The sequence below is a fragment of the Anser anser genome, assembly GCF_964211835.1.
Source record: "Anser anser genome assembly, chromosome: 2".
Classification (NCBI taxonomy): domain Eukaryota; kingdom Metazoa; phylum Chordata; class Aves; order Anseriformes; family Anatidae; genus Anser; species Anser anser.
In genome coordinates, this window is record NC_139721.1 from 80,585,657 (window position 1) to 80,613,445 (window position 27,789).

General features: G+C 46.1%; 1 protein-coding gene across 1 annotated transcript in view; it reads right to left on the reverse strand.

Moving 5' to 3' along the window:
• Positions 1-16,438, reverse strand: part of PHLPP1 (PH domain and leucine rich repeat protein phosphatase 1) — a 132,164-nt gene extending 115,726 nt beyond the window's left edge. The window contains exon 1 of the mRNA XM_083822384.1: positions 15,004-16,438. Within this exon, the coding sequence (XP_083678510.1) occupies positions 15,004-16,243 (1,240 nt within the window). The 5' untranslated portion in view covers positions 16,244-16,438. The remainder of the gene's footprint in view (positions 1-15,003) is intronic.
• Positions 16,439-27,789: the final 11,351 nt, after the last annotated feature.

The window sequence follows — 27,789 nt, forward strand, 5'->3', positions numbered from 1 at the left end:
TAATAAAAAGCAGAAATCAGAACTCAGAGATCTAAATTAAAGGCGGAAAAAAAGCAATGAAGACACTATCCAGTGACAGTGATTTCACACTCCTTGTTTCCTTGTTTTTGCTAGAACAGTCCAGACAATTTGGCATCACTTTGGCATCACGTGTGGTAACGCATGCCATGATCCACAAGTACATGTTCTTAACAGACTGGGATTCTAGAAACAACAGCACCATAAGAAACTGTTTAATTCATGACAACTTATCTCAGAAAGAAGACTTCAGACAGATCTCAAAAATACGCAGCTAGAGAATGGAAAGAGAAAAGGTCAAAAAGAGCCCAAGTACTTATTGTGGACAAACAGAACTATACCAGAACCTAAGGGAAATGCCTTCTCGTACAGAAATCACAAAGGAGAGGAACACAGCCTCAACACCCATTTTGGTTTTCAGGAGAACGGGAAGTTGTAGGTCAACATCACAGTGGCAGATTAAGCCTCCTAGCAGAAGGAGTCATTATGTCCTATGCATGCCAGCATCCCAGTAAAGGCAGAACATTATGAAGCAATTACATTGCCTTAAGGTAATCCAAGTTAAAAACATTTTTTCTAAGGGTACACTGGCTGGCAAGTTTTATACCCCAGAACAGAAAGGTGCAATTCAGCACATCCTAAGAGACAAACTTTGGGTTCCCCACCTCCGATTCAGTTTCCAGCAGGAGCACAGCATATACAGCTTGCCTTGTATGCATTAAAAGGTTTCCAGCTGAGGACTTTCCTGCTCATTCACAGCTACTCAGTGCTGTATGCCAACTTTACTGTCAAGCACCTCTCTTTCAAGTGTGGAACAGAGGATCCGGGCACAGAACTTTACAAGCGAACACCAAATCTGCAGAGTCTGTATTACTACAATTATGCTTGTTTTGGTGAAAATGCAACCTGCTTGCAGATTATCTGCTGTATTTACCTACCTGCGTACTTCCCAAGACCTGTCATTTTCATCAGCAGAAAACCTACACCAAAAAGTCACTTTCCTTTCTGCTATGCACTTTACACATGTCAATTACGTCTATCACTGTGGTATCTGGTTATAAAGATTAGATACCACAGATTAGAGATGTGGGACAGTTCCTGGGAAGTGAAGTGAATGCTTAAGCTTGCAAATCATTTTCTGCTTCCTTTTTGCTTGCTTTGATTTTTTTTCATTGCTTTCTCAGTTTTGTTTTACCTTTTCCTCTCTCTGGCTTTCCTTTGGACAAGGGAAAGGTAATATTCCACCAGCTCTGCTCTCACCGGGCAGCAAATACACTTCCTCACCCTCTCCTCAAGGGAGCATTAGTAGCCGTCTGCAAGAGAACATGAACATATTGGCTAGAGCATTAAGACTCCAGCAGAGAAAGAATTATTTAACTTGAGCAAGCATAAGCAGCCAGCTAGCACATGCCAGAGTAACGTTTTCCTCATCAAACCTAGTACTTCAGAATATATTAGATTACGTGTGCTAACAGAAAAGTACTGGTCTATCCCTGTTCAGACAAATCCTAACATACCAAAGCATTCAGCTATCTTGGGGCTGTGGACTGTGAACTTCTCATGATTCTTTGCTCTTTCTCAAGAGCTGCCAAGTGTATAAACTGTTCCCATTATTTACTCACAGATTAACAGTTGGTAAATTGGTCCCAGGGAATCACTGAAGAATTTTCCTTATAACCATTTCCCTTGCTTTAAGAAAAAAAGAAGTAAAAAAAAAAAAGCCAAGCACACAACGCCTCCCACCCACCCCCACCCCCAGTCCTGAATGAATGTGAGAACTTCCTGCACTCAGAACAGCATGAATAGACCTGGCAAGTAGTCAGGGAGATAGTACAGGCCCATGAATGCTCTGAATTCAGCTTCTGTGCTGCCGCTAAATTAAAGGAATTCAGGAGCCTCACAAAGGCTTGGTTATTTAATTATATTATAAAATAAAAGGCTGAATCCATTAGACAGCACGCGAAAGGAGCCCCTTCCCAAGTGCCTGCGCGGAGCACGCAGCCCCGGTGCCTTGGCCCAGCCTTCTCCCTCTCCTCAGGGTGAGCCACCACGGGGCCCTGCCAGCATCCAGAGGAGATGGCGATGGCGTTGGAGTACTGTCCCACCTGCGGAGACCAGTCTTCGCTAGTCAGATTGCTGACAAGCCAGGCTTCCTTACCGTGTCCAATTTTCACCTTTGCTCTTCATTTACTGGGAAACTCGCGACATTTCCAGGCAAAGCTACAACGCCGGCACTGCACCTTCACCCCTAACTAGATTTATGCTGCAGCATTCAACAGATCCTCATTTCGCCTCAGCAAAAATTAAAGCACACACATGGTAACAGGAATAACTACAGTGAGATTTTAAAACCTCTACTTCTTTCCAACCATGAAAATGGAAGTACTTGCCATCTTCCCTGCCTTTGTAACTAGCAAGGAATGAATCCGCTCTGCAATTTGCTTTAGAAGTGACTGGAAAACAAAATCACAGCAGCTTCCCTTACTGAGGGCTCTGCTTCTCACCGAATCTCTCAACAGCCTCACAGAAACAGCCTCACAGAACAGGCTCCTCGGTAGAAGGGATATGGACAAACCACAAGATGAAGGGACTGCAGCACCTCTCCTATGAGCAGACGTGAAAGAGCTGGGGCTGTTCAGCCTGGAGGAGAGGATGCTCGGGATGCAGGTGACTGAGCACTGGTGTAGGTTTCCCAGAGAGGTTGTGGAGTCTCCTCCTTGGAGGTATTCAAATGTTGCCCGGACATGGTTCTGGGCAACCTGCTCTAATTGGCCTTGCTTGAGCAGGGGGCTGGATCAGATGACCTCCAGAGGTCCTTTCCAACCCTCAGCCGTTCTCTGACTGTGATACATATGCAGGAAAATGAGAATGAGACAGGATGAGAACAGCACATGCAGGCAAAGGTTAGGGTGACCCAGAGCAGAGCGTACTCCTTCTCAAGGTTCAGCAAGCCTTGCTTATGATTCAGGAACTCAGCCTGTTACCTGACATCTCTACTGATAACAGCACCTCGTCCTCATGCCGTACCAGAAAGATGCCAGCCATCCACCGACTCACATCAATTGGAAATGCTCAGACTAGTGGCCATGACGATACTGCTTAATGTGACTTCTAACTATCTATGACCATGCTTTTCATAACCTAGCAAGAAAGAGAAGCAAACAGATATTCACATTCAGAGCAAGAAAGCCAGGCATGCTTGTCTGTGAACAGATACTCACTGGGGTATATTCCTCTGAGCGTGAACTGCCAGAAGGAGCAGAGTAACTCCAGCGCTGAGAAGCAAATGCTCAAGAGAGTCCAACAAGCCAAAACAGGACATTTATGTGTAATACAAGGTCTGCATGATCTTTCATTAGGGAAATAGCATGGTATCATTATCTCCTTGCTACTGAGGATGAAGACACGACAATATTCAGACATTTCTACTACAAAAAGATTAGTGGGCATTAACTTTACGCCATGTCATTTGCTTCGGTATGGGCAGCATCTACATTAGGTAAGGAGGTTAGACAATCTCCGACCATCTTTGGATGCCTACACGTTTTGCTACAAAGCAGTATAGCCATGTCTACAGAGAAAGGTTCGAAGGATTTTCAAACGAGTATATGCCCTACATGTTTAGAAAAATCAGGGAATATGAGCTACAAAAGAGCTCAGCAAAAGTGCCAGCAACAACACACGGAGTGCCAAGACACAATGGCCAAAGGACCTATGGAAGACAGTCTCCAATAACACCTCTGATTAAGGCTTGTCAATATGAGAAGACTTGAAGGCACAATACCGTGTCTGGAAAGGCAATTCACCAACTCGTTAAGCGTGATATGCTTAAGAACCTTGCAGAATGAAGACAAAGGCATAAGGAAACAAAATGAAGACGTATAGGCATAAGGACAGGCACCCCTATTGAAATTACAGCTGTTTTTGCATTTAGCGTCAAGTACACATACGCAATCTCCTCCTGGACAGAAGTCTGCAGTTCCCAGAACCTGCTTTCCAGGAATACATCCTTTCACAGAGTTACAAGAGGAGACTAGACTTGTTCTGTAGCATATTCCTCAGCAGCACCTTCCTTCACAATTCAGAAAGGACAGCGATTGCTAACTGCATTTTTTAACTTGACCTGTTGAATGTACTCAGCTTAGCTGGTGACAGCAAGTAGGAGAGCATTGCCAAATGCTCGAACTCCTCCCTGGTTGTTGTACACACTCCTAAAAAGTATAAGCATTTCTGAAGTGCTGTATGTAATACCACTGTTTACAAGTCAGTCTGATGTTAAAAATTCAATACACCCAGTTTTAGGTTCAAAGATTTTAACAGCATGAATTCTTCTACTATCAGCCACAATTCTTACTACGCGTGATTAAGCTTTTTTCTTTCTTTCTAACCAGCTTACAAATTCTTCTCATAGAAGAGCACTTTGAGAACAATATGCAGGCTACAGCCTTTGCCTCAAAATCCTATATTTGCAAGAGATGCACTGCTGTGTAAAGAACATACAATTGACACACAATTTTTTTATATTTGAATTTTTCCACATGCTTGTTTCTGTAATAAGAGGTCAAATATACCTTAAACTCCTTTAAAGGTCTGTTCTATCTGCTACATCATTGCCAGATCCTACACTGTTAACACACAGACACAGCAATTTTGTTGTAGCTATGTACTGTGACTTTCTGGAGAAAATTTTACTTGTTTTGGCAGCCCCACATTACCTACGCTATAATGAACGCTCTTCTCCACAATAACTCAGTGGCACTGTTTTTTACATAGACTCATAGATGCATGGAAAAGGAAAAAAAAACACAAAGAGCCATACTGATAAGTGGCTATTGCAGAGAAACACCCTAAGATATTTAAGAACTAAAAGTTTTCTTGTACAAAATTAACGAGTTGGTAAATACAGCCAAGAATGCCCCAAAACTTCCTGCAGAAAAAGAGCTAAGCTGCATATTCTGGGCTAAAAGGATCCCTCACTCCCACGGTGCAATATATGCTATTTGCCATCAGTACAAAATATGCTTCCTATTAATGCCAAACTGAAGAAGCAAGAGATGCTGAAACTGCTCACACTCCAGTGGTGCATTACACAAAGAATCACAACACACAGTGTCACAAATTAAATACATATAACATATACCCCAGGCTCTAGTAGACCGTTTTCTCTGGACACTTATTTTGGCACTGACAAAAGGGACGTGACTTAGTCCACTGCAGACTACAAAGCCTCTTAATCTTTTTGCTACGATATCTAGCAATACTGATCTGCATGTTTTCACTCTAGGTTTTATTTATGAAGGAAAAAGCTGGAACCTGATAAATAAACGAGGATCTTTTATCGCATGGATTCAGAAAACAAACATCCCAAAAGATATTTCTTACAAGAGACATTCCCAAGATGGAATCTGCAAATCAAAAGAAAGCAAAATAATGTAGTGTAGTCTTCTCGTATTAGCAGGAATTAAAGTTGTCACTTGATTAAGAAGATTAAAGAGACATGAACCAAGCAGTCCTTAGTGCTATAGTCTAATCTCAAGTGGAATGAAGACACTTATACAGATGATTCCATTGTTCTTGAAGTTATGAAATGGAAAAACTTTCTGTATTTAATAGTCTGAAATGTATCACATTAATCTTCAGTTGATTCACATGGAAGATAGAGACTTTGGATTCTATTTTGGTTGATACAGACAGGAGACATGATTTTCATGCCACCAAAAGAGAAGAGATAAGACACGTCCACAGCCACTTCACAGCGTTTGGACACTTCAAAGAGTTCAGATTCCCATTTTCAGCCAGTCCTTTCTTTTATTAGCTACAACACCCAAGAGGGAAAAAAAAGTTAGCTACTTGCTTGGAAAGGATAAAAGCTCTGGTCTACTTTTAATCTTTAAATTTTAATCGACACAACCACACTCTGAGCTCTACACTTTCACCAAGCCAGTATATTAAAAATCCTCAACTCTGTGACTGAAACAGGAAAAAAAATCCCTGTCATATAATCACAACAGTCTGCTGACGGTATTTCGGAAAACATTAAGTTGCAGCTCCCGCACACATGATTAACTTTACTTTTAGAAGCATCCCATTTGCAACTTGCATATTATTCTGCTTTTGTGTTTGTAACCTTGTGGTATTGGTATAAGAAACCAAAAGCTCCTAGCCTATTAAATTCAGTACATTATACCTGCAAGCCTTCTTCCAGGAGTTTCACACTTCATTCATAACAGGCTTTGTCATTACATTTTGTATTATACCAGGCAAGCTTTACAGCATGAAAGCCAAATACATGTAGATGCAGTAAGCCAATAATGACACACAATATTAGGCTGTCTCAGATATAATTAAGTTTCATAAATAAAATGACTGCTCACTGAGACTGTTGTCCCCTAGAGGTCTGTTTGTCCTAGTAAGTAATATACAATAGAAGGAAAAATATGTTCCTACATCATTTACAATTTGAGTCAATAAGCATCATAAAATATCTGGTGATAAACAGTCACTTGTAGATCTGACCAACCATCCGACAAATGAGCAGACTGCACATACAGCTAAATTTGCTGCTTGCAGGACTCTCCTCACCAGGCCAGTGCTACTGCCTATTATCTGCTTTTAAAAGGATAGAGAAGATCAGACAAGAGGAAAAAGCAAGCATTTGAGACAACAAAATGTCATCGCATAGCATTCTGATGAGGAAACTTGCTGTCTAGTTAGAAACTTACTCGTTTCAAGGTAGCTCTAAAACCGAGGAGAGCTTCTTACAGACCCTCCTACGGCTTATACGAAAGCAAAATCACTGCTAGTAGGAACTTCAAGCTTTTCTATACCGTTTATTTTAGAACAAATAATAGGCTGAACTGGGCATAGTTATTGTTTAAAGAAGCATGCAGCTTTTTGAAAGGAAAGGACTTGGTTTTATGCTCATCGGCTGAAGGTGCCTGAATCGCAGGTTTTGTTCTCCTCGAATGCTGCTTCAAAAATTCTCTCCTCACCAGAGCACACATTCAGAAGAGGAGCGGCCTGCTACTTATCTTAATTGCAGGTCTTACTATCTCTTTCTCTTTGGGCACAAAGATTCAAAAATTGAACAAACAGGAAGAGAAACTGCATTCAGATTACATAATTAGGTTTATGTAAATTGCACCTACAGCCTAGGCTCCTGAACTTCAAAGGCATTCCAGCTCCTCATTACTCCCTTGGAACAAGGCCCATTGTTTTGTTTTTATTTAAATAAGTTGGCATGGCACCCCCAGTGCTCGCAGATGAGAGCAACTGGTTAATGCAGCAATTATGTTTTTTCTGAGAATTACGAACACAATTCGGTGGCTGCTGAAGTTGGTTTGAAGATCCCTGTTGCCACTGGACAAGGCAACGAGCAGGTAATGGCCTATTAAGTTCAAAGGGTCAAATGTACCTTTGGCCCACGAAAAATTCGAGTTAAACTTTAAAAGACTTCTCCACTCCAGTTGGATGTTTGCATCTATGTCTCTTACACAACTTCATTTCATTTTCCTTCTGAGAACTAAGCTAGATAAGACTGGACAGAAAAATTCCCCGAAACTTCATATTTTAAATCAATATGTAAATGGTTATTCCTAACTGTCAAATCAAGGAACACACAGTTAGTTCGGCAATGAGTATTTTGAGCATCCCTCCAAATAAGTCAAAGCCAGCTGGAAGAAATTTTACTTCCCCATCAACAGAAAAAGCTTCAAAGACGCTATGCAATGTTGTGAAATTAAATGACTCTTCACTCCAGGAGGTCTTTTTTCTTGATTTAACAGTTGTCATTGGTAAACAATATGTTCTTCAAAGAATAATTTTTGCCCCTTAAATAATGGGGGGTAGAGGGAAATAACAACAACAACAAAAAAACAGCGCAAGAGATTCTGCAACATTCCCATTCTTCCACATACTTTAACCACAACCACAAGAGCAGAAAGTCTCAGCAGTAAAACTAAAAGGGGCAGGCCTGTCTAGCTAGCTAGCTAAATAGGGAAGCACGAAGAATCCAGATTGTGGCAACCAACACACAAAAACTGGACCATCGACCTACATAGCTGAAGGATTCTGCATGACAGCGGCAGGGGGTATGGAAGGGGACGCCATGCCCATACTATCAGAGAAAAGACACTGAACTATGATCACTGCCAGCGCACACCGAAGTGGGTGTGACAACCAAATACCACAGAACATTGTTTTTACTATTAATTTTGCCTACCTGAAATCCTGATTGGCATTTCAGCTGGACACAATAGCACTACTCATTTGCTACCCACATACGCCTCTCCATGCTGTTAGGACAGCTGCTGCATTTCAAGAGGCAAGTGATGCATATCATAAAAAGTGATGCTTTGCATGTAACATTTTATCACGTAACAGACATAGAAAAGTAAATAAAGAGTCAATTAAAATACACCATAAATAAAAAGATTTAAATCTAAAATTATCTAATACCTAAGATGGCTTCAGTATTTAGCAGCAATTAATTGGAAGACATTCAACAAGAATGTCACTAGTTACTTTTGGAAAAATTAAGATAGCATAATTGGTCAAATGCCAGCCCAACTGGGAAAAATATTCTACAGCAAATAATTTATTTTATAGTGAAAAATATAAAAATTTTTCTCTCCAAAAAGGTAGCGCTACAGCTAACACAACAGAAAACCTATCTGAAGGGCAAAAATTACACAAAGAATAAAACTAGGGGGACTCTTGGGTGAAGCAGAAAGCTAAAAATCTAGAATTTTCACAAGAACATTTTCTGACAAGATTTGCAGTGCTTAACTACCTCAGATCTATACACAATTCAGTCATTACCATGCAGCTGGAATTTCAACTTCAGTTTCCAATCTTACTCATGAGTATCATAAGGAAGAGATTGTTGATTATTTTTAAATGAGGATGTTGTGTCCCTGTGAAATTTCTTAAATATCTTGTTAAAAGCTAAGTGTTTCAGAACTCCTGTCTTAAAGCCAAATCTAGAAAAAAAATGTTAAGACATCCACTCTTGAGTTTAAATCTTTTCAGCTTTTTACAAGGGTTGGTTGCATTTCTCTCAAACATCTTTGAGAAGGAAAAAATAAGCCGGAGTTACACAGCCAAGATAGTGATGCTTACAAAACAAACTTTTGTACTTCCGCCCCTTTTACTTTGGTTGGCTTACCCAAACAAACTGCAACTGACTCCAAGCATCAAAGTCTATTCCATTTGAATACACAGAAATGCAAAAAAATAAAAATAAAAACAAAACAGACCTCACAAAAAAAAAATTTAGAGATAAATGCAACATTCAGTGCTCTGGGTCTAAAAATAAAATTATTAGCAGTCTATTTCAGACATACAGCTTCCCATAGTGCAAATCCCCACCTGAGTAAAGGTTCTAAAATACAGCAATAAAATTATGTTGAGGGAAGCTGAAAACAGACACATGCAGAGATTTTACCATCTCACCTAAAATGCCAGCGTGCCACATCCCACAAGCAATGAAATAATGAAACATTGAAGAGTTAGTCAAAGCATCTTTGCATTTACTGTCCAAGGCAAATAGAAAGCTACAAGTCATTTTTGCCTGTTTTTTTTTTGTCTACAAATTGACACACTAATAACTTAAACAATTAATTCACAATGAGAATCCCTTAAGCCCACTGGAAAATACAGCTGTTAGCATTCAAGGTACAGGTTCCCTCCAAATTAAATGGAGGAGTGTAACAAGAAACACTCTAGGATTTCTCTCTAAGCTTCTGTTCTGTGAAATTGCATATGCATATACTCTAACTGGCCTTCTCAGGCATGTTTCCTACCTCTTCCTCTTCCAGAAGACCACCAGGATAACAAAGAAATCTCTCTTTACATTGTTTTATTAAACCACAAACTAATTTTAAGTAGATCAGAAGCACACACCAGTTTCTAACACTGTTTCAAATTAGCGGTTGCTTTTTTGTTGTTGTTGTTTTGGTTTTTTGTACTATTCAGTAGTACCTTCCAAGAACCATGTAGCGCTTTAGATGCATAGCAGTCTGCCAGTGTCCTAACAGAACAGATGGACGTTCTTAATTGCACAAAGGCTTTTAGGTATATCAACAGTGCCACGATCAAGAGGATGTTTACGTACAGTTTCAGAAAGAAAAAAAAGAAGGAAATAGCTGGTGAGATAGAGGGATAGTATCAAAACACATAAAAAGGATGGGAAAAAAAAAAGGAGAATGCTGCACTCCATGCTGCAGCAGTGAGGAAATGCAGCTCCTGGGTGCACCAGTTTAGGTACCATATATTTAGTACATATAGTAACTTATGCATATGACACTGAAATCTCCCATGTTGATACTTCACAAGTACTTAAGTTATGGATGCTAGCCAGGAGCACGAGAGAATTTAAAAGCCGCGAGACCCATTGTGCTTAACAGGTGTTACATACCAAGGCTCAGCTGCAAGTCCCACCAGCATTCCAGCTTTATCTGCTGGGCTCCTCCCGTGCAGGAGGACGGCCGAGGAGCACTCGCAGCCCCGGAGCCTCAGGAAATCGCCTGCCTTCGAGAGACCCGCTTCCAACTGGGGCCCGATAAGCACAAGGCTATTGCTGCCCACGGGCAGGTGGAGCAAGCCCAGCACCGCAGCCATTTTACGCTTCCCTGCGGAACAGGGCTGGAAATGCCCCCGGTTTGGCCACGCCAAGACTGCCTGCTCGGATTCGATGTCGTTGAAATGAGATGAAAACTTCCCAAAGTGGGAAGTTTTCGGTATTGCTTCCCCTTGCAGGAGATGCAAACACACAAATGATTACAAGGTAAACAGGGCGTATACACAAGTCACGCAGGGAAGAAAAAGAAAATCAGGATCATGGCAGCCCCAGGCAGAGGTTATTTTTCCTTTCGGTTTCAGACAGTTCGCACACCAAGACCTCACCTTTCCAATCACAGCTGTAGAAAAAGACATCCAGTCACAACAAGGAGAACTATTTTTTCACTTTAAACAGGATGCTGGATCTCAGAACTACGTCGGTGCTCTAAAGGCAGAAGCTTCTCTGCAGCACAGCTGTTGTCCTACCCCAAGTTAAAAAACACGTCTGTCTTTGGCACGTTTCCCTCCCTTAAACATCAGTCATCTTGAATCGAGTTTACCAATGTATTAAATAGCTGAACTGAGCTATTCACCAAGTAGTGCAGCAAATGGCTGGCGATTCAACAGATGTCATCTTCCAGAGCTCAGCACTGCCTGGCCTTCAGTGTTTTCACTCAACCCTAAGCATCCAAAACCCTGCCTCCATCCATACAGCTGGAAGCCTTCACGTGACCCCAATTGCCAAGCATGCTTTTAAAAAAATTTCTTAGGCCACCACAAATGATCCTGCTGGTAGATCTTCCCACCCTTATCTCCATGCTGGACAGACCAACATTTTATGTAACCAGCTCTAATACAGATCTGGATGGGTTTCTCCTCACAGCTTGAGGAGAGCAAGAAGCCTCTCTTCCGAGAGAGAGCCTGACAGCCAGTTGCAAAATTAACACCCCTAATTACATCTGGCATTCCTCAGTACTCTGCCCATAGGCAAGCACCTCCTGCAAAGTGATATATTTGATGACACCAGCAGGTGCAGAAGCCCTATGTCACTTCAAAGAGCAGACGATTTACTGACAGCCGAGTGCCAGAATCACAAATAACATCACCTTGAGGTCGTAAAACAAAAAAGCCTCAAACATCCATTGTCCCGCAGCAGTCTTCAAGACCAAGATCAAATTGCTCATGCGGCTCGCCACGTAAATGCTCCGGAGCACAGCACTGAACAGAATTCCCCACTCGCCTCTGACCTGAAGTCTCAAAACAAGCAAGCAGTCCTGCAGTTTTTAAGTGACTAGATTGGTGCATTAGTCTGTTTTTCCTTCAACATGCAAATTACAGAGAAGGCAAGGCCACGGGGAGAAGTTATGTTTTACAAGAATTATTTTTACAGAGCAATGAGGAATACTATAACTTGTTTTCGAGAGGCCTTCTGGATCACAGCCACTCTTATGGTTTTAGGAATAGTTTAGTAAGTCTGACCTAATCGGTCTCCCAGCTACAATATCAGCGCTGTAATTGCACTATGGATTCCTACACAGTTCCATAACCAGTCAAGTAGTATCTCAGCAGAAAGCTATTTAACCATATCCTTTTAAATAGAGATTAGGCATTTCAAACTTTGAAGACGGTATATTTTCTTGAGACAGATTTCAACAGAGGGAGAAGTTGACACACACAATTAGCCACTAACGTCCAATCCTGCTCAAACTGATGTTAGAGGGTATCAGAATCAGATCCTGAAATCTGTAAGGAATGTTGTTTCAGCAACAGCATCATCTCAGAGCAAGGCTCAGTCAAGAGACCGAAGAAATCAACCGCACGCTCACAGTAAGAAAAGTAGGGGAGATACCAAAATAAATACGCGCTAACCACATTTTGAAGCGAGTCAAAACAGCATACAAGAAGGACTCTTACATTCCTAGTGTCACATTTTATTTTCTGGGCCGTTTAAATTTGGAATGCTGCGTTTAAAGAACAGGCATTTCATTTACAGAATGTTTGTGAACAGCTAAACATCAAGAAAGCTATTTTGTCACAGTGAAAACCCTGATGCTCTGCAGTTCTCCTAGTTATTTTTTTCTAAAATGCTTTTCTTTTAAAAAAAGGTGACACAACTAGAGAAATCACCGACATACAGCAATCACTGAAATCATTGGCTGTATCGCATTACCTTGATCGGAATTTTTAACATTACATTTCAGTACTTAAATCTTCCAGTTTTAAAGCTGTCTCTCCCCAGAAATAGAAAAGCCCAGAAGTCACCAACACGCTCTCTCCTCTCCCCACTTCAAGGGGATTAGACAAAAGAATTCTTTTTAGAAGCAGTGCAATAAATCCAGTCTAGGTTTATGCCATTTTACATCAGTACAAGGCCAGAATCACCAAATCCTGCTGAGACAGCCTGCAGGAAATTACAGGGATAGAGATGCTAGTTGTTCTCTATCCATTGGGACAAGCCAGTCTGCTTAAACCAATGAAGTCCGGGGCAAACAGGAAATCACTGTTTGAAAGCATTCCTTAGGGTATTCCTGGAGGATCATTTATCAAAAAGGTACTTCTCCTAACCAAAACACCCTGACTTTGGGGCCAAAACACACTCCCCTTTCCAAGTCTAATTTGATGTGCATTCTTTAAGTCTTCCTCCTTCCCTCCCTTTCATCATCCGGTAGGAAAAAAAAATTACAATAAGGAAGCCGAGAAGTTGCCAAGACGGTTATAGAAAATCAGTATGATGACACGTCAATAATATTTTCTTAGCTCTTTTTGGCTGGTCTGGTACATTAGATGCTGGAACCACTCTGCTACAAGCACCTGATCACAGGTGTTTTAGATGTTGATCACAGATCCCCCCAAAGAGATAAAGATTTCAAAAAAAACACTGCACTTTTGAAGTGCAGAGACATACTGCTTAGTATATGAAATTGCGTAACAAATTTGCATTCATTTAATTGTATGTGTGCTTACAGATTTAAATTTCTATTTAGAAGCCTTGTACAAGGAAGTCCAGAACGCACGAACTATGTTAGCAGTCAAGTTGAGACACTAAAATAAGACAGTTGGAACAGCTGCATTGAGCAGATAGAATTAATCACTTAATGCATAAAGGCTACATGCAAACAGGCTTAACTGTATAGAAGGCTTAGCTATGTTTTCTGATTGTATTTTCTTTAGCATGCATCCTGTTGGGAAAGGAGGCGCACGGTCGCCCCGTTTTGAAACGTGCCCGTGCATTCCCACTGGGCTGTGGGAATGGAAATAATGGGAGCAGCATTCCTTCCAACACCACCTGCTGAACTCCACCCTCACCAGCACGGCCAAAGCAACACGCAGACCACCCTCAGCACCTGAAAAAAAAGATTTTATCTCCTTTCTGACCCCAGCATACCTAACCTTCTCCTGTCGTTTCCTTGACCGAGCACCGCTTGTGCTGGGGTCGTTAATACAGCTAACCTAGAAAACTGAAGAAAAGAGGAATGGACCGCTCGCCGTCACTCCCACATTCTCTGAATAAGAAGGGGCACTCACGCAGCGTACCGCTCTCCCTCCCGGCCTGCCATTACCGCCTCTATTTTACATCCACAGGAATTCACTAGAGGGAGGAATCTCAGTATTTTTAGCATTAAAGCGCTGAATTCTCACGGTTCAGTGGAGTACCACTCTGTTAAGCCAGCCCTGCGAGGGAATGTCATTCCGCTGCTTTACCGGCGGGACCTGATCTTTGGGCACTACGTTGACCTATTCCAGAGGAAAACTCGCTGGGTATTTGAACGCTTTGCTGGACATTAAACACTCCCCTCCTCAGAGGGCTGGGCGAGACGGTTAAAACCCAAGGAGCTCCAAGATGGCAATAGGTATTTTCACCAAGCACTTCAGCCGCCCGGGAAGATATTTTTAAAGCACTACAGAACGGCAGCGTTGCGTAACGGCAACGTGGGAGCTAACTTTCCCACCCCACGCTCCCCACGTTCCGTACCCAAAGTCGCCTCGGCGAGGCCGCGTTTGCGAGCTCCTGCCTTTCGCGCTCACGGTTCTGACAGCCCGTTTCCAAAGGCTGCGTCCCGCGTTTGGCACGCTTTCGCTGCTTACAGCCTCGATCCCTGGGTTGAGCCCTGCACCTCTGACAAACAGCGAGCGACGAAACCCAAAGGGCGAGCGACGCGGGAGGCTGAGCAGAGGGCTGCGCTCGCAGGACGGAGCTGCGAGGAGCCTCTTTCCCTAAGCAGCCCAGCTCCGGAGGGCGACGGGGCGATGCAATTCAGGGAGGGCAGGGCTGCACAGCGCTGAAACCCTACAAGCGCGGAACCCCACGGCGGCCTCAGGCCAGCACCTGCAGCCGCCGTTCACCCTCCCAGCCCGGCATAACCCCGACGGGGCGCCCCGGGCTGCCCCCCCCCCCCCGGCTCAGTCCCGACGGCGGCGTCTCACCGGCGTAGAAGCGGATGAGGCAGCCGGTCTCCGCGTCCATGCCCTCCTCCTGCACCCGCCACAGGTCCCGGTAGCCCAGCTGGCAGAGGTAGTCGTTCTGGAGCTGCAGCGGCTTCTCGTGGGCCTCCAGCCGCCGGCTGGTCTCCCCGTGCAGCTGCACGTAGAGGGCGGGCGGCCCCGACGGCGGCTCCCGGCCGACGGCTTCGCCCCCCGGAGCCCCCCCGGCCCTCGGCGGCTCCCCCGGCCCCGGGGGGCTCCGTGCCGGCCCCGCGGCCTCCCCCGCGCCGTCGGGGGGCGCCGGCTCCGCTTCCAGCTCCTCCGAGGAGGACGAGCCTCCGCCGCCGCCGCTGCTGTAGGGGTCCAGGCGGTCGGAGACGCTCTCGGCGCTGGGGCTGAAGCTCTCCGTGTCGGAGCCGGCCGGCCCCAGCTCGCCCAGCAGCGACGGGCAGGACAGCGGCGGCCCCGCCAGGTACAGCTCGCCGGCGGGGGGCGGCGCCGCGGGGCTCCGCTCGGAGGGCGCCGGGCTCGGCCTGCCGCCGGCCGCCTCGCTCTCGTCGGCGCTGCCGTTCCCCCCGGCTGCCGGGGCCGGCCCGCTCCGAGCTCCCCGGCGGCTCCTCGGCCTCTCCCCGGCCGCTTCGGGCGGGGGTCTCCGCTGCTGCGGAGGAGCGGGAGGAGGAGGAGGAGGCGGCGGCGGGGGCGTCGCGGCGCCCGGCTTGCCCAGCACCCGCACCACGCCGCTGCCGCCGCGGTGCCCCAGCTGCTGCAGGCGGGCGGCCACCTCGTCGGCCGTGGTGTCCAGCGTGCAGAGCACCGGGCGCAGGTAGCAGGCGGCGTGCCGCTCGTAGACGTGCACGCAGCCCCGCCGCACGTCCCGCCGCACCCAGTCCCGCTCCGGGGGCTGCAGCGGCTGCAGCTGCCGGGGGGGCTTGGGCAGCAGCAGCAGCGCCTTCCTGTCCAGGCTGCGGGTGCCCGCCGGGGCGGCCGAGGAGGACGAGGAGGAGGCGGAGAGGTTCCTCTTCAGCCTCCCCCGCCGCAGCAGCAGCGAGTTGGCGGCGCCGGGGGTCGCCAGCACGGCGGGGGGCGCCGAGCCTCCGCCTCCACCGCCGCCGCCGCCGCCGCCGGCCGCTCTCCTCCTCCGCGGGCCGCCGCTGTCCGCCCGGCTGCCGCTGCCCGGCGGGCTCCTGCCGGGCTCTGCCCGCCCGCCGCCGGCCGGCGGGGCGTCTCCGGCTCGCTGCTCCATCGCCTGCTGGAAGGGAGCGGGGGAAGGAGGGACGCCGCGTCCCGGCGGGGCTCAGGGCTCAGGGCGCGGCGGGCAGCGCAGCTCCGCGCAGGGGCCCCCGCGCCGCCCGCCTCAGCCCCAGCCCCGCTCCCCGCCCGGCGCCGCCGCCATTAGGGAGGGAGGGCGGGAGGGAGGGCGGTGGGGAGGGGAGGGGCAAGGGAGGGAGGGAGGGAGGGGGAGGCCGCCTCTTGAATATTAATCATCCCGCCCCGGTGACGCCACCGCTGGGGGGGTGGGAAATGGAGTCCGGCGGGGACTACAAGTCCCGGCAGCGCCCGCTGTGGGGAGGGTGGATTGCCGTGACGGAGGGGTGCTCGCCCGCCCGCCCGCCCGCCCCTCGGTTCGAGAAAACATTGCAGGAGTTTGTCCTGCTCTCGGTGGCCGCGTTCCCGAACTGTTATCGGGAGGTTTCGCTGGAGCAGCTGAGCTAGGGAATCCGCACGGCCCGGGGGACTGAGGCCGGTGTCAGGTCGCCCTCCGTCGGTGCCGAAGGGTGGCCGTTGGCTAACGGTCCGCCTCGGCGTGCTGAGGGGGTTTCACGGCTTCACCGGCCCTAATGACCCTGTAATTACGTGGTTCTGTGGTTCCGTGACCAGCCGTCCCCTCTCGGTTCAGTCAGAGTGGGCTCAGGAGCCGAGCACCGAGCCTGGGCGATCTCTCCTCACAGATTAGATGCAAGGGGACATAAAAATGCATGGGGAACATTTATACATAAAACACATGCACACACACAGAGAACTGCTTTGTGAGAAGGTTCACAGAGAAAAAGTTTCAGCGTTGCTATCCTGTCACTGTATTTCATTGCTAAAACTACTGAAAATGTGTATTTCAGACCCTAAAACTACTGAAAATACTTCCTAAAAATTGTTTAGGAGCAGCGACCAGATACCAACACTTCCCCCCAAATCTGATTTTAAATTAATTACTGAAAAGATAAATTACAATCAGATAAATGAGTTTTCACACCATAAGGACATAACAGTATTTATTCGGAGAATCCTCTTAACGCTCCTGAGGATGTTTTAGCTGAGTAATGTAGGTTGGACAGGGCTGTAACTGCTTGAGATTGTTCCTTTTTAGTACATTTTGTAAAAACACAGCGAAACGTCTTGCCAGATACTCATCAGAAATGCTATGGGCTGCAGCAAAGTGGGAGTTCTGGGCAATTAACCAGTTGCGCCAGTGTTAGGGGAGATAAATCTTCATTGCTGAGAACCCCGAGACAAACTCTCAGTGTCAATGAAGCAGCACTTTTAGTTGTGTTTTTTTTTAATTTTTTTTAGTGTATATATATAAATGAACCAGAACCATAATAAAACAAAAGTTTATATCTCCTAATAAAACGCTCCTCCAGACTTGCACATTATTTTCTTTATACCTCATACAAGCAGGTGAAACAGACCACAGAAAACAGGAATTCCCTGGGAAACTCGCGTTGGAAACGTGTCTACCTTTTATAAGGTTTATAACAATGAAGCTGTCGTTTTACCTTTGTATGGAAACCACCCCCTTTTTGAATGGAACAATCTGTAAATTAATTACATTCTGACTGTGCAGTTTGCTGGCCTGTATCTGGATTTGCAGTAACCAGCAAGAACATCACTGGAATTCCTTCTGGGCGAGAGACCCAGGACCAGATCCAGAGCACGCACTAACAGAAGATGACGGCAACGCTTGGCCATTAAAGGCTTAAACCGGTGCCCAAAACCTCCTTTAACAGTAGCAGCGCACAATAAAAGTGCAGCGTTGAGTGTGTTGCAGCCTGATTCTGTCTACTTCGTGCGTTCCGTTTTAATTATTTCTACTGATTCACACCACCCTCATGCCACCTACTTCATGAAGGTTACTCCAGGTCTCCTGATTTAAATGCGTGAGAGAAATACTTTATGTGCAAACACACACAGACACACTCAGAAGAGGGATTCGGTAAGCTCGAGAGGCATTATTGTTAGCAGTAATACTTGAAATAAAATACTGTTTCTAGAAAACAGCTTGCTACCCTTGAAAGCAGTCTTTCCTTGGAGGGAGGCAGGAAGAGAGGAGCTGTACTCCAATTGTTCAGACAGCTGACTGTTTGTGCACACACACAGAAAAATCCAAACCAGAGATTATCAGATATTTCTTAGGAACGTGAAGCAGGAAGGTAAGTCCCCTGGGACACCAAATTTTCTCCCTTCTGACTGGAGATACCACATCCTATAGCGCTGCGTGCTACTGAGGTCTCCCAAAATAGCTGAACATCAACTGGAAGTGAGTGAGCCGAGTGGATTTGTCCTCAGCTCTCAGTGGAGCAGCACTGCCCTTGTGGTCAGGAACTTTCTTCTAGTTTTCAGTCTACATTTACGGTTGGGTGGTCTACACCCCTGTGTTCACATACACGCCAGCAGTGCCCTTTGACTCAAATCCCCCCTTTTTTTTTTTCTTTTTTCACTCCTGATTGTTTACCCCCAGTGTACTTTCAGGCAGCCGTTGTATCCCCGAGCAGTCTTCATATTCTCCCGGCTAGACCAAACAAGCCCTTCTTGTCTCCCGTGGCAAGACAGACACATGGTACAAGAACACACGGTTAAGGCCATTCCAGGAGCCTCGGTGGGGTGAAGCTGGAGCAGCTCCTGCTCCGGCCCCGCAGCCTCCCGGGTCCCGGCGGAGAGCAGCCGCACTGTGCCGCGGTGCTGCGAGCTGGCGAGGGACTGGGCTGACCTCGCTCCTCCTGTTGCTAGGCTGACTTACCACTGCCGGGGGGGGCCTCACTGATGAAGGGCTTTATGCAATTATATATATAAAAAAAATTACAACACAACCAAGTAGCAGCACTGAAGTCCCGAGGGTGGAAAATTGCCAGATTTATCACTGCTCTGTGAAATTTGCTCGGGGGCAGGAGGCTGCGGTGAGGCTCCCAGCATCCTGGAAGCCCTGCGTTGTGCCGTGAGGAGAAAAGGCATCACGTTGTAGCTCTTTGCAGTTTCCTGAATATGCAGGCAGTGATTTCTGCGAAGACCCGGCATCTCCAAACGTCGGTGGTACGAAGCCAGGTTGCTTTTGCTTTATGCAGAGAAGTGCATCTGAAGTCTGTAATTATATGCATGTTCAAATTGAACTCTCAGGCTTATGAGAAAACTATGCTGTTCTCTGTTTCCCAGTAACTGATAGATGCTTTTTAACTCTCCTGAAATTGTGAATTTTGCTGTGGATTAACTGCTGCCACGAGACGTGGGAATGGAGCTTATGAAATTCGTTTATGTCAGGAGGAAGTGGAAGGGTGAAATACACATCTTCCTTTTCTAGAGTTTGATTGATGACAGCTATTTGGAAGAACGGTAAAATGAAACAGGAGAGTTTGCAATCTGCAGTTTTCTGACCAGAGTCTGGCAATCTTGAAGAAGAGTGATCTGATTATAGGAGCTTTCCACAAAAAAAAAAAATAAAAATAAGGGAATAAAAAGTAATTTATCACAGATTACTGTAAATGATTCCATACCACAACTCTTTATACCGAATGAACGAATTACACGCTCCCACAGCGGCAGGAAAGTGCCAGAAGGCCTTGAAACCCCCAAGGTGGGCAATGTTACACACCCAGTTACCAGAGACCGAGAGACCCCTGGGCAGCAGAGCAGGCCAAAGAGCAGCCGAAGTCCTTGTGGGTGCTGGAGCTGCTGAGGTGGTGCTGGCCACAGCTCCACCTCGAGCAGCTAGCACAGCTACAGCAGGATGGGTCCAGCTACCACCCGCGTAATCCCTTGTTCTAACCTTAATTAATATTTTGCTGGGCAATTCATAAAATGGTTGAGGACCCCTGGAGACCACCTGGTCCAACCCCCTGCTCAAGTCACCCAGAGCAGGCTGCCCAGGAGCACCACGTCCAGGAGGCTTTTGAAGATCTCCAAGGAGGGAGGCCCCACAGCCCCTCTGGGCAACTAACGCAGGGATGCCTTATTGGTTCTGTCTAATTTTTCTGAGATACCTGCTGCAATGGGACAACACAAACACCATACTGCCTTTGTAGAATCAGTTTTGCCATGAACGGTATTCAAAGAGAATTTTTAAATTGTATCAAAAAAGCAATGATCCAACTTGGGTTTTGTTTTTAAAGATACCGCTTCAAAATAGCATGCCCTCATTAAACGGGAACTACTTAATCCCCAGCCCTCGACTACAGAAAACTTGACTGACAAGTCAGTTCTGGATGAAAAGCTGATGAGCACTGAGAAATGCTAATGTGGGAAAAATTATATTTATACTTTGTCTGTTATAAGTCACCATCAATGGTGCCGTTGAATGTTCATCCGTGTTTTCAGAGGGTATGTATGAATCACCTTAGTGATTCCTGTTAACGTGTGAAGGTGGGGGGGGGGAGTTTAGAAAGAAGGAATTTAATGCCCTTTAGCCCTGCAACATGTTAGGGATCTTATTCAGCTCTCTTGTTTAGTACCATGTTTTTTCTAGCAAGGGAGATTTCCCCTACAGACAAGGAAGCAAGAGACTAATGTCGATGTCAGAATACTGAAGCAAAAGACAAAACATTTGCCACCGTAAAAATAATTCAAAGAGCAGGAGAAGGATGAGCAAAGGGACTTTTTCAAATTTAACAATATAATAATATCCTTCTTTGTAAAGAGAAATTGAACGTCTTCATACGGAAGCTCTTCTGAAAATAATACCTAATTTTATCAGTAATGATGATTTCCAGCCTTCAAAATGCTAGGTGTGCACCTGTATCCCTCATCCATCCGTGGGCTTGTCACAACTGTAGGAGCAAATTGGGTATGAAGATAACAAGGAACAGAAAATGTACGCTGATTGCTGCTCCAGCTGTGAGCTTAAGCACAACAATGTCTGCATGTTCTGGGCTGGTTGTGTTCCTCCCGGAGAGTAGGGCCTTTGGCGTAGCAAGGCATTTAAGATGGTGCTTATTCAAGGAAACTCTTAATTATAAATGCACTTTTAGATTGAGCGTAAAATTAAGAACCATTCTTGAACTGAGAAGTTTCCATTAATTGATGCCTGAAATAGAATTGGGCTGTAAATTATCTAACAGGTCGTGCTTGTGTTTATGTATTCAGGAGCACATTCAGAGTTGCATTGCCTGGAAGGTTATTTGTATTTACATCCCCCTAAAAAATGTTCAGCAAGGGTTGATCTGTATTTCTAACTCCAAAACCAATTCCAGCAAGGTAATATCAATACTACTAAATGCTCTTTAGCTTTGCACCTCAAAGCACTGTGCAGAAGTGGGTAAGTGTGATTATTTCCATGTTACAGAGAGAGGAGAAAAGAGGCAAGTATCTCCCCAGTTGCCCGTCAAGCCCCCGTCAAGGCAACGGGGAGAACTTGAGTCCCTGTGTCCTGCACGTGGAGCTTCGGGCTGTGAATCACAGAACCATGGAATGGCTCCGGTTGGAAGGGGCCTTAAAGATCACCCAGCTCCAACCCCCTGCCATGGGCAGGGACACCTCCCACCAGACCAGGTTGCTCAGGGCCCCATCCAGCCTGGCCTTGAACGCTTCCAGGGATGGGACAACCACAACTTCTCTGGGCAGCCTGTGCCGGTGCCTCACCACCTGCTGAGTGAAGCTCCCTCATGGCTGAGTGAGCTGGAGGCCGCCTGAGAGCTGTCTGTGATGGCAGTGATGGCCAGCATTACCTGCCGGCAGCACATGGCCTTCCCTCGCCTGACAAGGGAGGTCTTTACTCTTGCAGCGCCCCCGGTTTCCCCTTGAATTTCAGTTTCTTGCAGAGCTGAACACGGTGAGGTTTTCTTACGCAGCCGTCAGCAGCGTGGTGCCGAGATCCTTTGATGACACAAATGCTTTCCGTTGCGGCCTACGCAGGCTGCGGTATGTCAGCATTGCAGTTAAACAGCTCGGAAATGCAGCTTCATTAGCGAATTTTGGAATTTCTTCTCCAGCACAAACTTCTCCTTCCCGGCACGTATGAAGAAGGCAATTTACAGAAGTAAATACCAGCTTCCCCATCGCTGTTCAAGGTAATGAGCAGCTGACGCTGAGCTAGCTGTGCAGCTGAAAACCACGCGCCAAGGAAACAGATTAGAGAAGAAACACCAGCTTCGTTACCAGGATTGATTACAGGTCGATGGTATTTATCTAGTGTCATATTAAATCCTGCATTAAAATTAAAGAAATATTTTACAGATTTTGTTTTTAATTTGTGTTGGTATTAATTGCGAAGCCAGACCTTGTAATTGCTGAGTGGACTCAGTAACCGCTATACACTAATCCTCTTACTGTGTCTTTGGCTCTTCTGTTTTCAGCTGTGTGTTTTGTTTGTTTTTTTTCAAAAGGAAAAGAGCTTCATTTTCTCTTGGATATTAATGCACCAAAAGATTCTCTTCCAGAACCGCAGAAATCCTTCCCTGTAACTATTTCTTTTTATCTTTCGTGTTCACATGGCTTCTTCAACCCATTTTGTTCCAAAACCCTACAGCTCCTGGAGGTATTCATCACTACTGATAGAGATGGATTAATGCGGATTCATTAAGCTGTAACCAACGCAGTGACTTGGAGGCAATGGTTTTACATAATACAGGGCCCTAAATAGCACGACTGGCACATTTGAAGTGACCCAGGAGATCCGAATGTTTTCGGTATCAGTTCTTCATGAGGTTAGTCATCTCTCATTAATTCACTCCTAAGTGTCTCAGCCGAGCACGGCAGTGCCTGTTGTTAAAAGGCCGTACACGAAGGCCTTTCACGCAAGGCTGAGCATGTGTTTCTGCTGTACAGCAGGTTTGGCAACAAGGTTGGCTGGCAGAGTTCATGCCCCTACTCACTGTTATTTGCCCGTTCTGCGTGGTGTGCTGCTCGCACCAGCGCGCCGCTGCGACTCCGGGGCTGCCCTGTCAACCGGGTGATGGAAATGCTCTGCGTTAACGTGAATTATGCCTTAAGAACCTCAGGTATTGCTTCGACACGGTAAGAATCTATCACATAAATACATGTTATTTAGTTGTGAATGAATAAGCACTGACTTGAGAATGGTGTACTGGAAGATAAACTTTCAAAATAGGTATTACTGATGATTTATGCCAGTACAGAATGCTATCAGCAGCTGCATCTACAGTAATTTACTAGTAGTATAAGCAAAGATGCACCTTAATGCCCTTTGAAGGAACTATTTAACTTTATTACTTGAACACGAAAGGTGAATCTTGGTAAAAGTAAACATGAAAATCCTCCAAGGAGATTAATAAAGTATACCCTTACACAATTAAAATACTGGCAGGATCAACTTAGAAGTTAATACCAAAATAGTCACTTCATTTGTGACTGTGTGATTCTACATAGCCATATGCCTGTGCACAAAAATAAGAATGCTCTTAGCAATACACCGGGACAACCTGAATGAGCCCAGTGTTCACGGATGAGTCTAAACAAAACCTTCAGGAAAACGAGGCCACCATCTAGCCTATGGATAATAGGGCTCTCCAAGGAATGACCCTGGTTGCTGTAAGGCCCTGCTCCATGCTCTCTGTCAGCCTGCAGAGAAGCTGGCCTGGCACTGGCAGGGAGCAAGGTCATAGGAAGAGGGGGATCAGCTGCCCTTTCAGCATCCAGATTTCACTGGGGTGAAAATCTGCATTGTTAGCACTGCAGATGTTGGCCAAGGCACAGCAAACTGCAGCCACAGGTATTTATTTGGCAGCCTAACTGTTACAGAGGCAGCATCATCCTGCTTTCGGCTTTCCAAAGGTGTCCTCTGTTGTTCTGTGAATGCCAAGAACAGAGCCATGTGCCCTGTGTGACTGCTCTGGCCAGAACAAGGATAACCCAGGTTCTCCAAAGGAACATGAATTCTCCTTGCTAGAGCGAAATAAGGTCTCATTTTTTCCAAGCTTGTAAGTGCCTGGGCACTGTCACCAGTTGCATGCTCTTCCAGGGTACTCAGGACCCATGACCTACCTGTTGCACAAACCAAGACATGCTTTGAGGTTAAAATATTCATTGGCCTCTTGAGACAACAGGTGATGAACTTGTAAAAACCTGTCAATGGCCCCAGCGCAGTTGGGAAATGCCATGCTTTGAAAGTCAGCTAGAGTTTTAGGAACATTGCTTCTGCCAACAGATACTGATAAGCTGTTTTCATAACAGTATCATAAACTTCAGCTTCCACCCACCTGACACATGTCTTTGCCACACCAGACAGGTCAGCCCTGCACTGACAGCAGGTCTGGAATTCAGTGCTGCAGGAACTGAAGCTTTCCAGCATGGATTCTCTGACAGAGGTGTTGCCCCGAGCACAAGGTGCAGGTTTTTCTTGCAGATTTGAAAAGGTGGGGAGAGGGAGCTAGCCTGGTACCTGGGGCAGTGAACCATCAGTGTTGTGGTTTTGTTTGTTGTTTGTTTGTTTAAGTGCTGAAGTTTTCTCCATGCAGTTGTTCTGTGTTGTAGCAAATAAGACGTAGCCATGGAGCTCTTCTCCCCAGCATCTGCAGACGGGCTCCTGGCAGCGCTCCCGTCCGTGATGATTTAGCACAGCTGGCCTGCCTGGATTTCTGTGTGATAGCCGAATATTTTGTGCCACACCACTCTTGGCTGCCCCTTTATACATTCTCCATATTAGATACCACAGCGTACAAGGAGCTTTCAGTGGATTCTTGGGTGACTGGCAGAAAACCCTTTGCCACGTCACTCCCCAACACGGTGGCATTGCTTGCAAAAAGCGTCACCTAATTCCTAGTGCATGATGCTTTGTCTTCACTTCCTTTAGCCAGGGCTCTGCTGCCTCAACACCTTCAGGCGTGCCTCCTCTTTGTCACTTAATCTGAGAAGAAAAGCGTTGCACCCGCGGCCTATTACCCGAGCCAGACGGATGGTGCAGCTCTCCAAAACCGGCAGCCAGTCTCAGGAGACCTCCAGGGAGCTGTGCAGGAACATGCAGAAAGCAATGCTCAGAGGCTACGCTGATGCTCCTTCTGTCCTTGGTGGCATGGAGCAGCTTTCGAAGGAGGCGGTCACACTGAGCCAACATGACCAGGAGTGACAGGAGCAAAGACAGGCTGCTCCATGAGCAGCTGTGGAGACCGAACGAAGCCAATTAGTTTGGAAAGCCTCCATGTGAAACTTGCAGCGAACACATTTACCGCAGCGGAGTGATAGGTGATCAGAGCTAGGATGCTCTAAGATGGCTGCAAGCCTTTCCTGTAATGTCCCCACGCAGCCCTGCCTTGAAGAGAGTCATCAAAAAGGTTGGACGGGAAGAGACCTCTGGAGGTCATCCTTCTTCGAGCAGGGCAAGTGCCAAAGTGAGATCGCATCGCCCGGGGCCTCGTCAGGCAAGACTTTACAGGCTGAAATTAGCAGCCTGACTCACAGGACGAGAAACTGGTTGTCAATGAGATGGCTGTTGAGCGGGTGTAACAGCAGATTGTCAAATACATAACCAACGGCTCCGTTTTTGCAAGAGCTGAGGAACAGAAATCATTTGTAAGATTTCCAACCTACGTTCTCTCGAGAACGTAAAAGTCACCAGAGAGGATTAAACTACTGGTCCTGCCAGACAGCGTCCTGCTGCAGAGCGGCTGCTACCACACACCCCAAGGAACGAGGCAAGGAGCATGGTGGCAGGCAGCCCTAGAAAACTTTTCCCAAAACTGCAGTGGCAGGATGCTGGCTTCTCCCCAGAAGCCGAAGAGCGTAAATCCCTTCCAGAGCCCTTGTTTATTTTTACGTGTGTATTACCGGCCCTCTTTTGAGTCCTGCTAAGCTTCTGGTTGCAACGATACTCGGGAGGAAGGAATTCTGCGGAGTAATTGCACGTTGTGCAAAAATTTATTTCCTTTTTTATCACTTTTAAATGCATCCCTTTTCAACATAATTGAACGTTCCCTCGTGTTTATACAGCGCAAGGGAAAACCAGCAGCATGTATTTTTGAGGGCATTTGCTGGACAGAGGTTGGGACTGGCTTCCCACAGCTTCAAGCCAGGGGAAATCACAACAGAGAAGAATAAGCAAATCAAGGGTTCTGTTTAATCAAACTCAACAGTAATTTGCAACAAAAGGAAAATCTTATCCTTGAGCAATTTCATAGGAAAATTGGACCTTATATCTCACCAAAGATTTTTTTCTATTTCTGTTTCCTATTTTTCATCCAGGAGCGATTTAATACAATTTCTTGCCATAAAGAAAAATCAAGCAAACACCCTCAACACTAACCCTTTGTTCCAGCTGCAAAACATACACAAAAACACCCCTTATTAAAGGGGCTAATTAAGTACGTGATCCTTTTTTTCTTCTCATAAAAGCTGCTGGAAAGCAACCCAAGCAACGTCCTTATTACAGCGGTGCTGGGAAAGTTCCCGCCTTGGCAGGGGAAGGGTACTTGCGATAGCACGATGATTCTGTTTCCAAATTCCCTGATGTGCTGGGGTCGTGTCATGTGTTTACACTCCGCCTTACCAGGAAATAACAACACGGGCAGAAGTGTTTATTTTTGGTGTCACTACATTTCAGCAGATGTTACAGCCTCAATTATCCTGGTACTTCAGCTGTAACATTGCATTACTCTCTAAGCTCCATTTATTTGGCTGAAACTGTTTTGTTGGAAGACACTGCCTTCTGTAAGCTGGAGCTTCAGCATGGTGGAGCTTGACAGATACCTTCGGTAAGCAAATTTATCTTTTTGGATTGATTTTGCAGCCTCGCTACAAATCACGTTTGACATACAGCTGAACAAAACACGTTTCTGAACGCGGAGGATAAAACATCTGTCCATTCTAGACTATCTAGTGTCTTAACGCAGGCTCATTAGTCAAAAAGAGTCATTGCCGTTTTTCAAATCCTGTATGTTTCAGTCAGTGCCACGCTTCTGTGAGGCGGGGAAATTCTGCCTTCGGCATCCTCACGGTAAAGGTGAGCATCAGTCGCCGCGTGCAGCACCGTCGGGGAACAGAGCGACGCATCCTGCAGCTCCTCAGTCACAGCTGGGAAATGCAGCACGACAATCACCCCCTCCCGAGGCCGACCGCGATGAGCTGCAGCGGAGTGATTTCAAGAAACGGGGATCACTTGACTCGTTTTTGCTTCCTGCCTTTGCCAAGTCTTTAAGCATACCACTGTCACCGCTCATTTACTGCAACGCCTTGCACTGGAGCGACTCGTGAAAGAGGGCCGTGCATTTGTAATTTAAAGATTTTTCCCTTTGCAATAGCACAAGCATTTTACACACTTTCTGAGGAGCACGTGGAATTTAGAACGCACAAAGGAAGTTGAAAATAACTGAAAATAATGTGAGTCGGGCAAACAAAACTGGCACAGAAATTGGCCAAACAGTAGCTCAAGCAAGGTAAATGAGATACTTCAGGAAGAACCGAATCAAATCATTTTCTTTTAAAATACTTCTCACACAAATACTTCTCTCTCTCTCTCATAACACATCTGCCATGTCTCCTGCTTTATGAACACGTGTACACTTTGCTTGGTAAAAAAGCAGGAGCTTTCGTTGTACCGCACTGCAATCTATATATAGCAAGACGTGGCAGCTTTGTGCT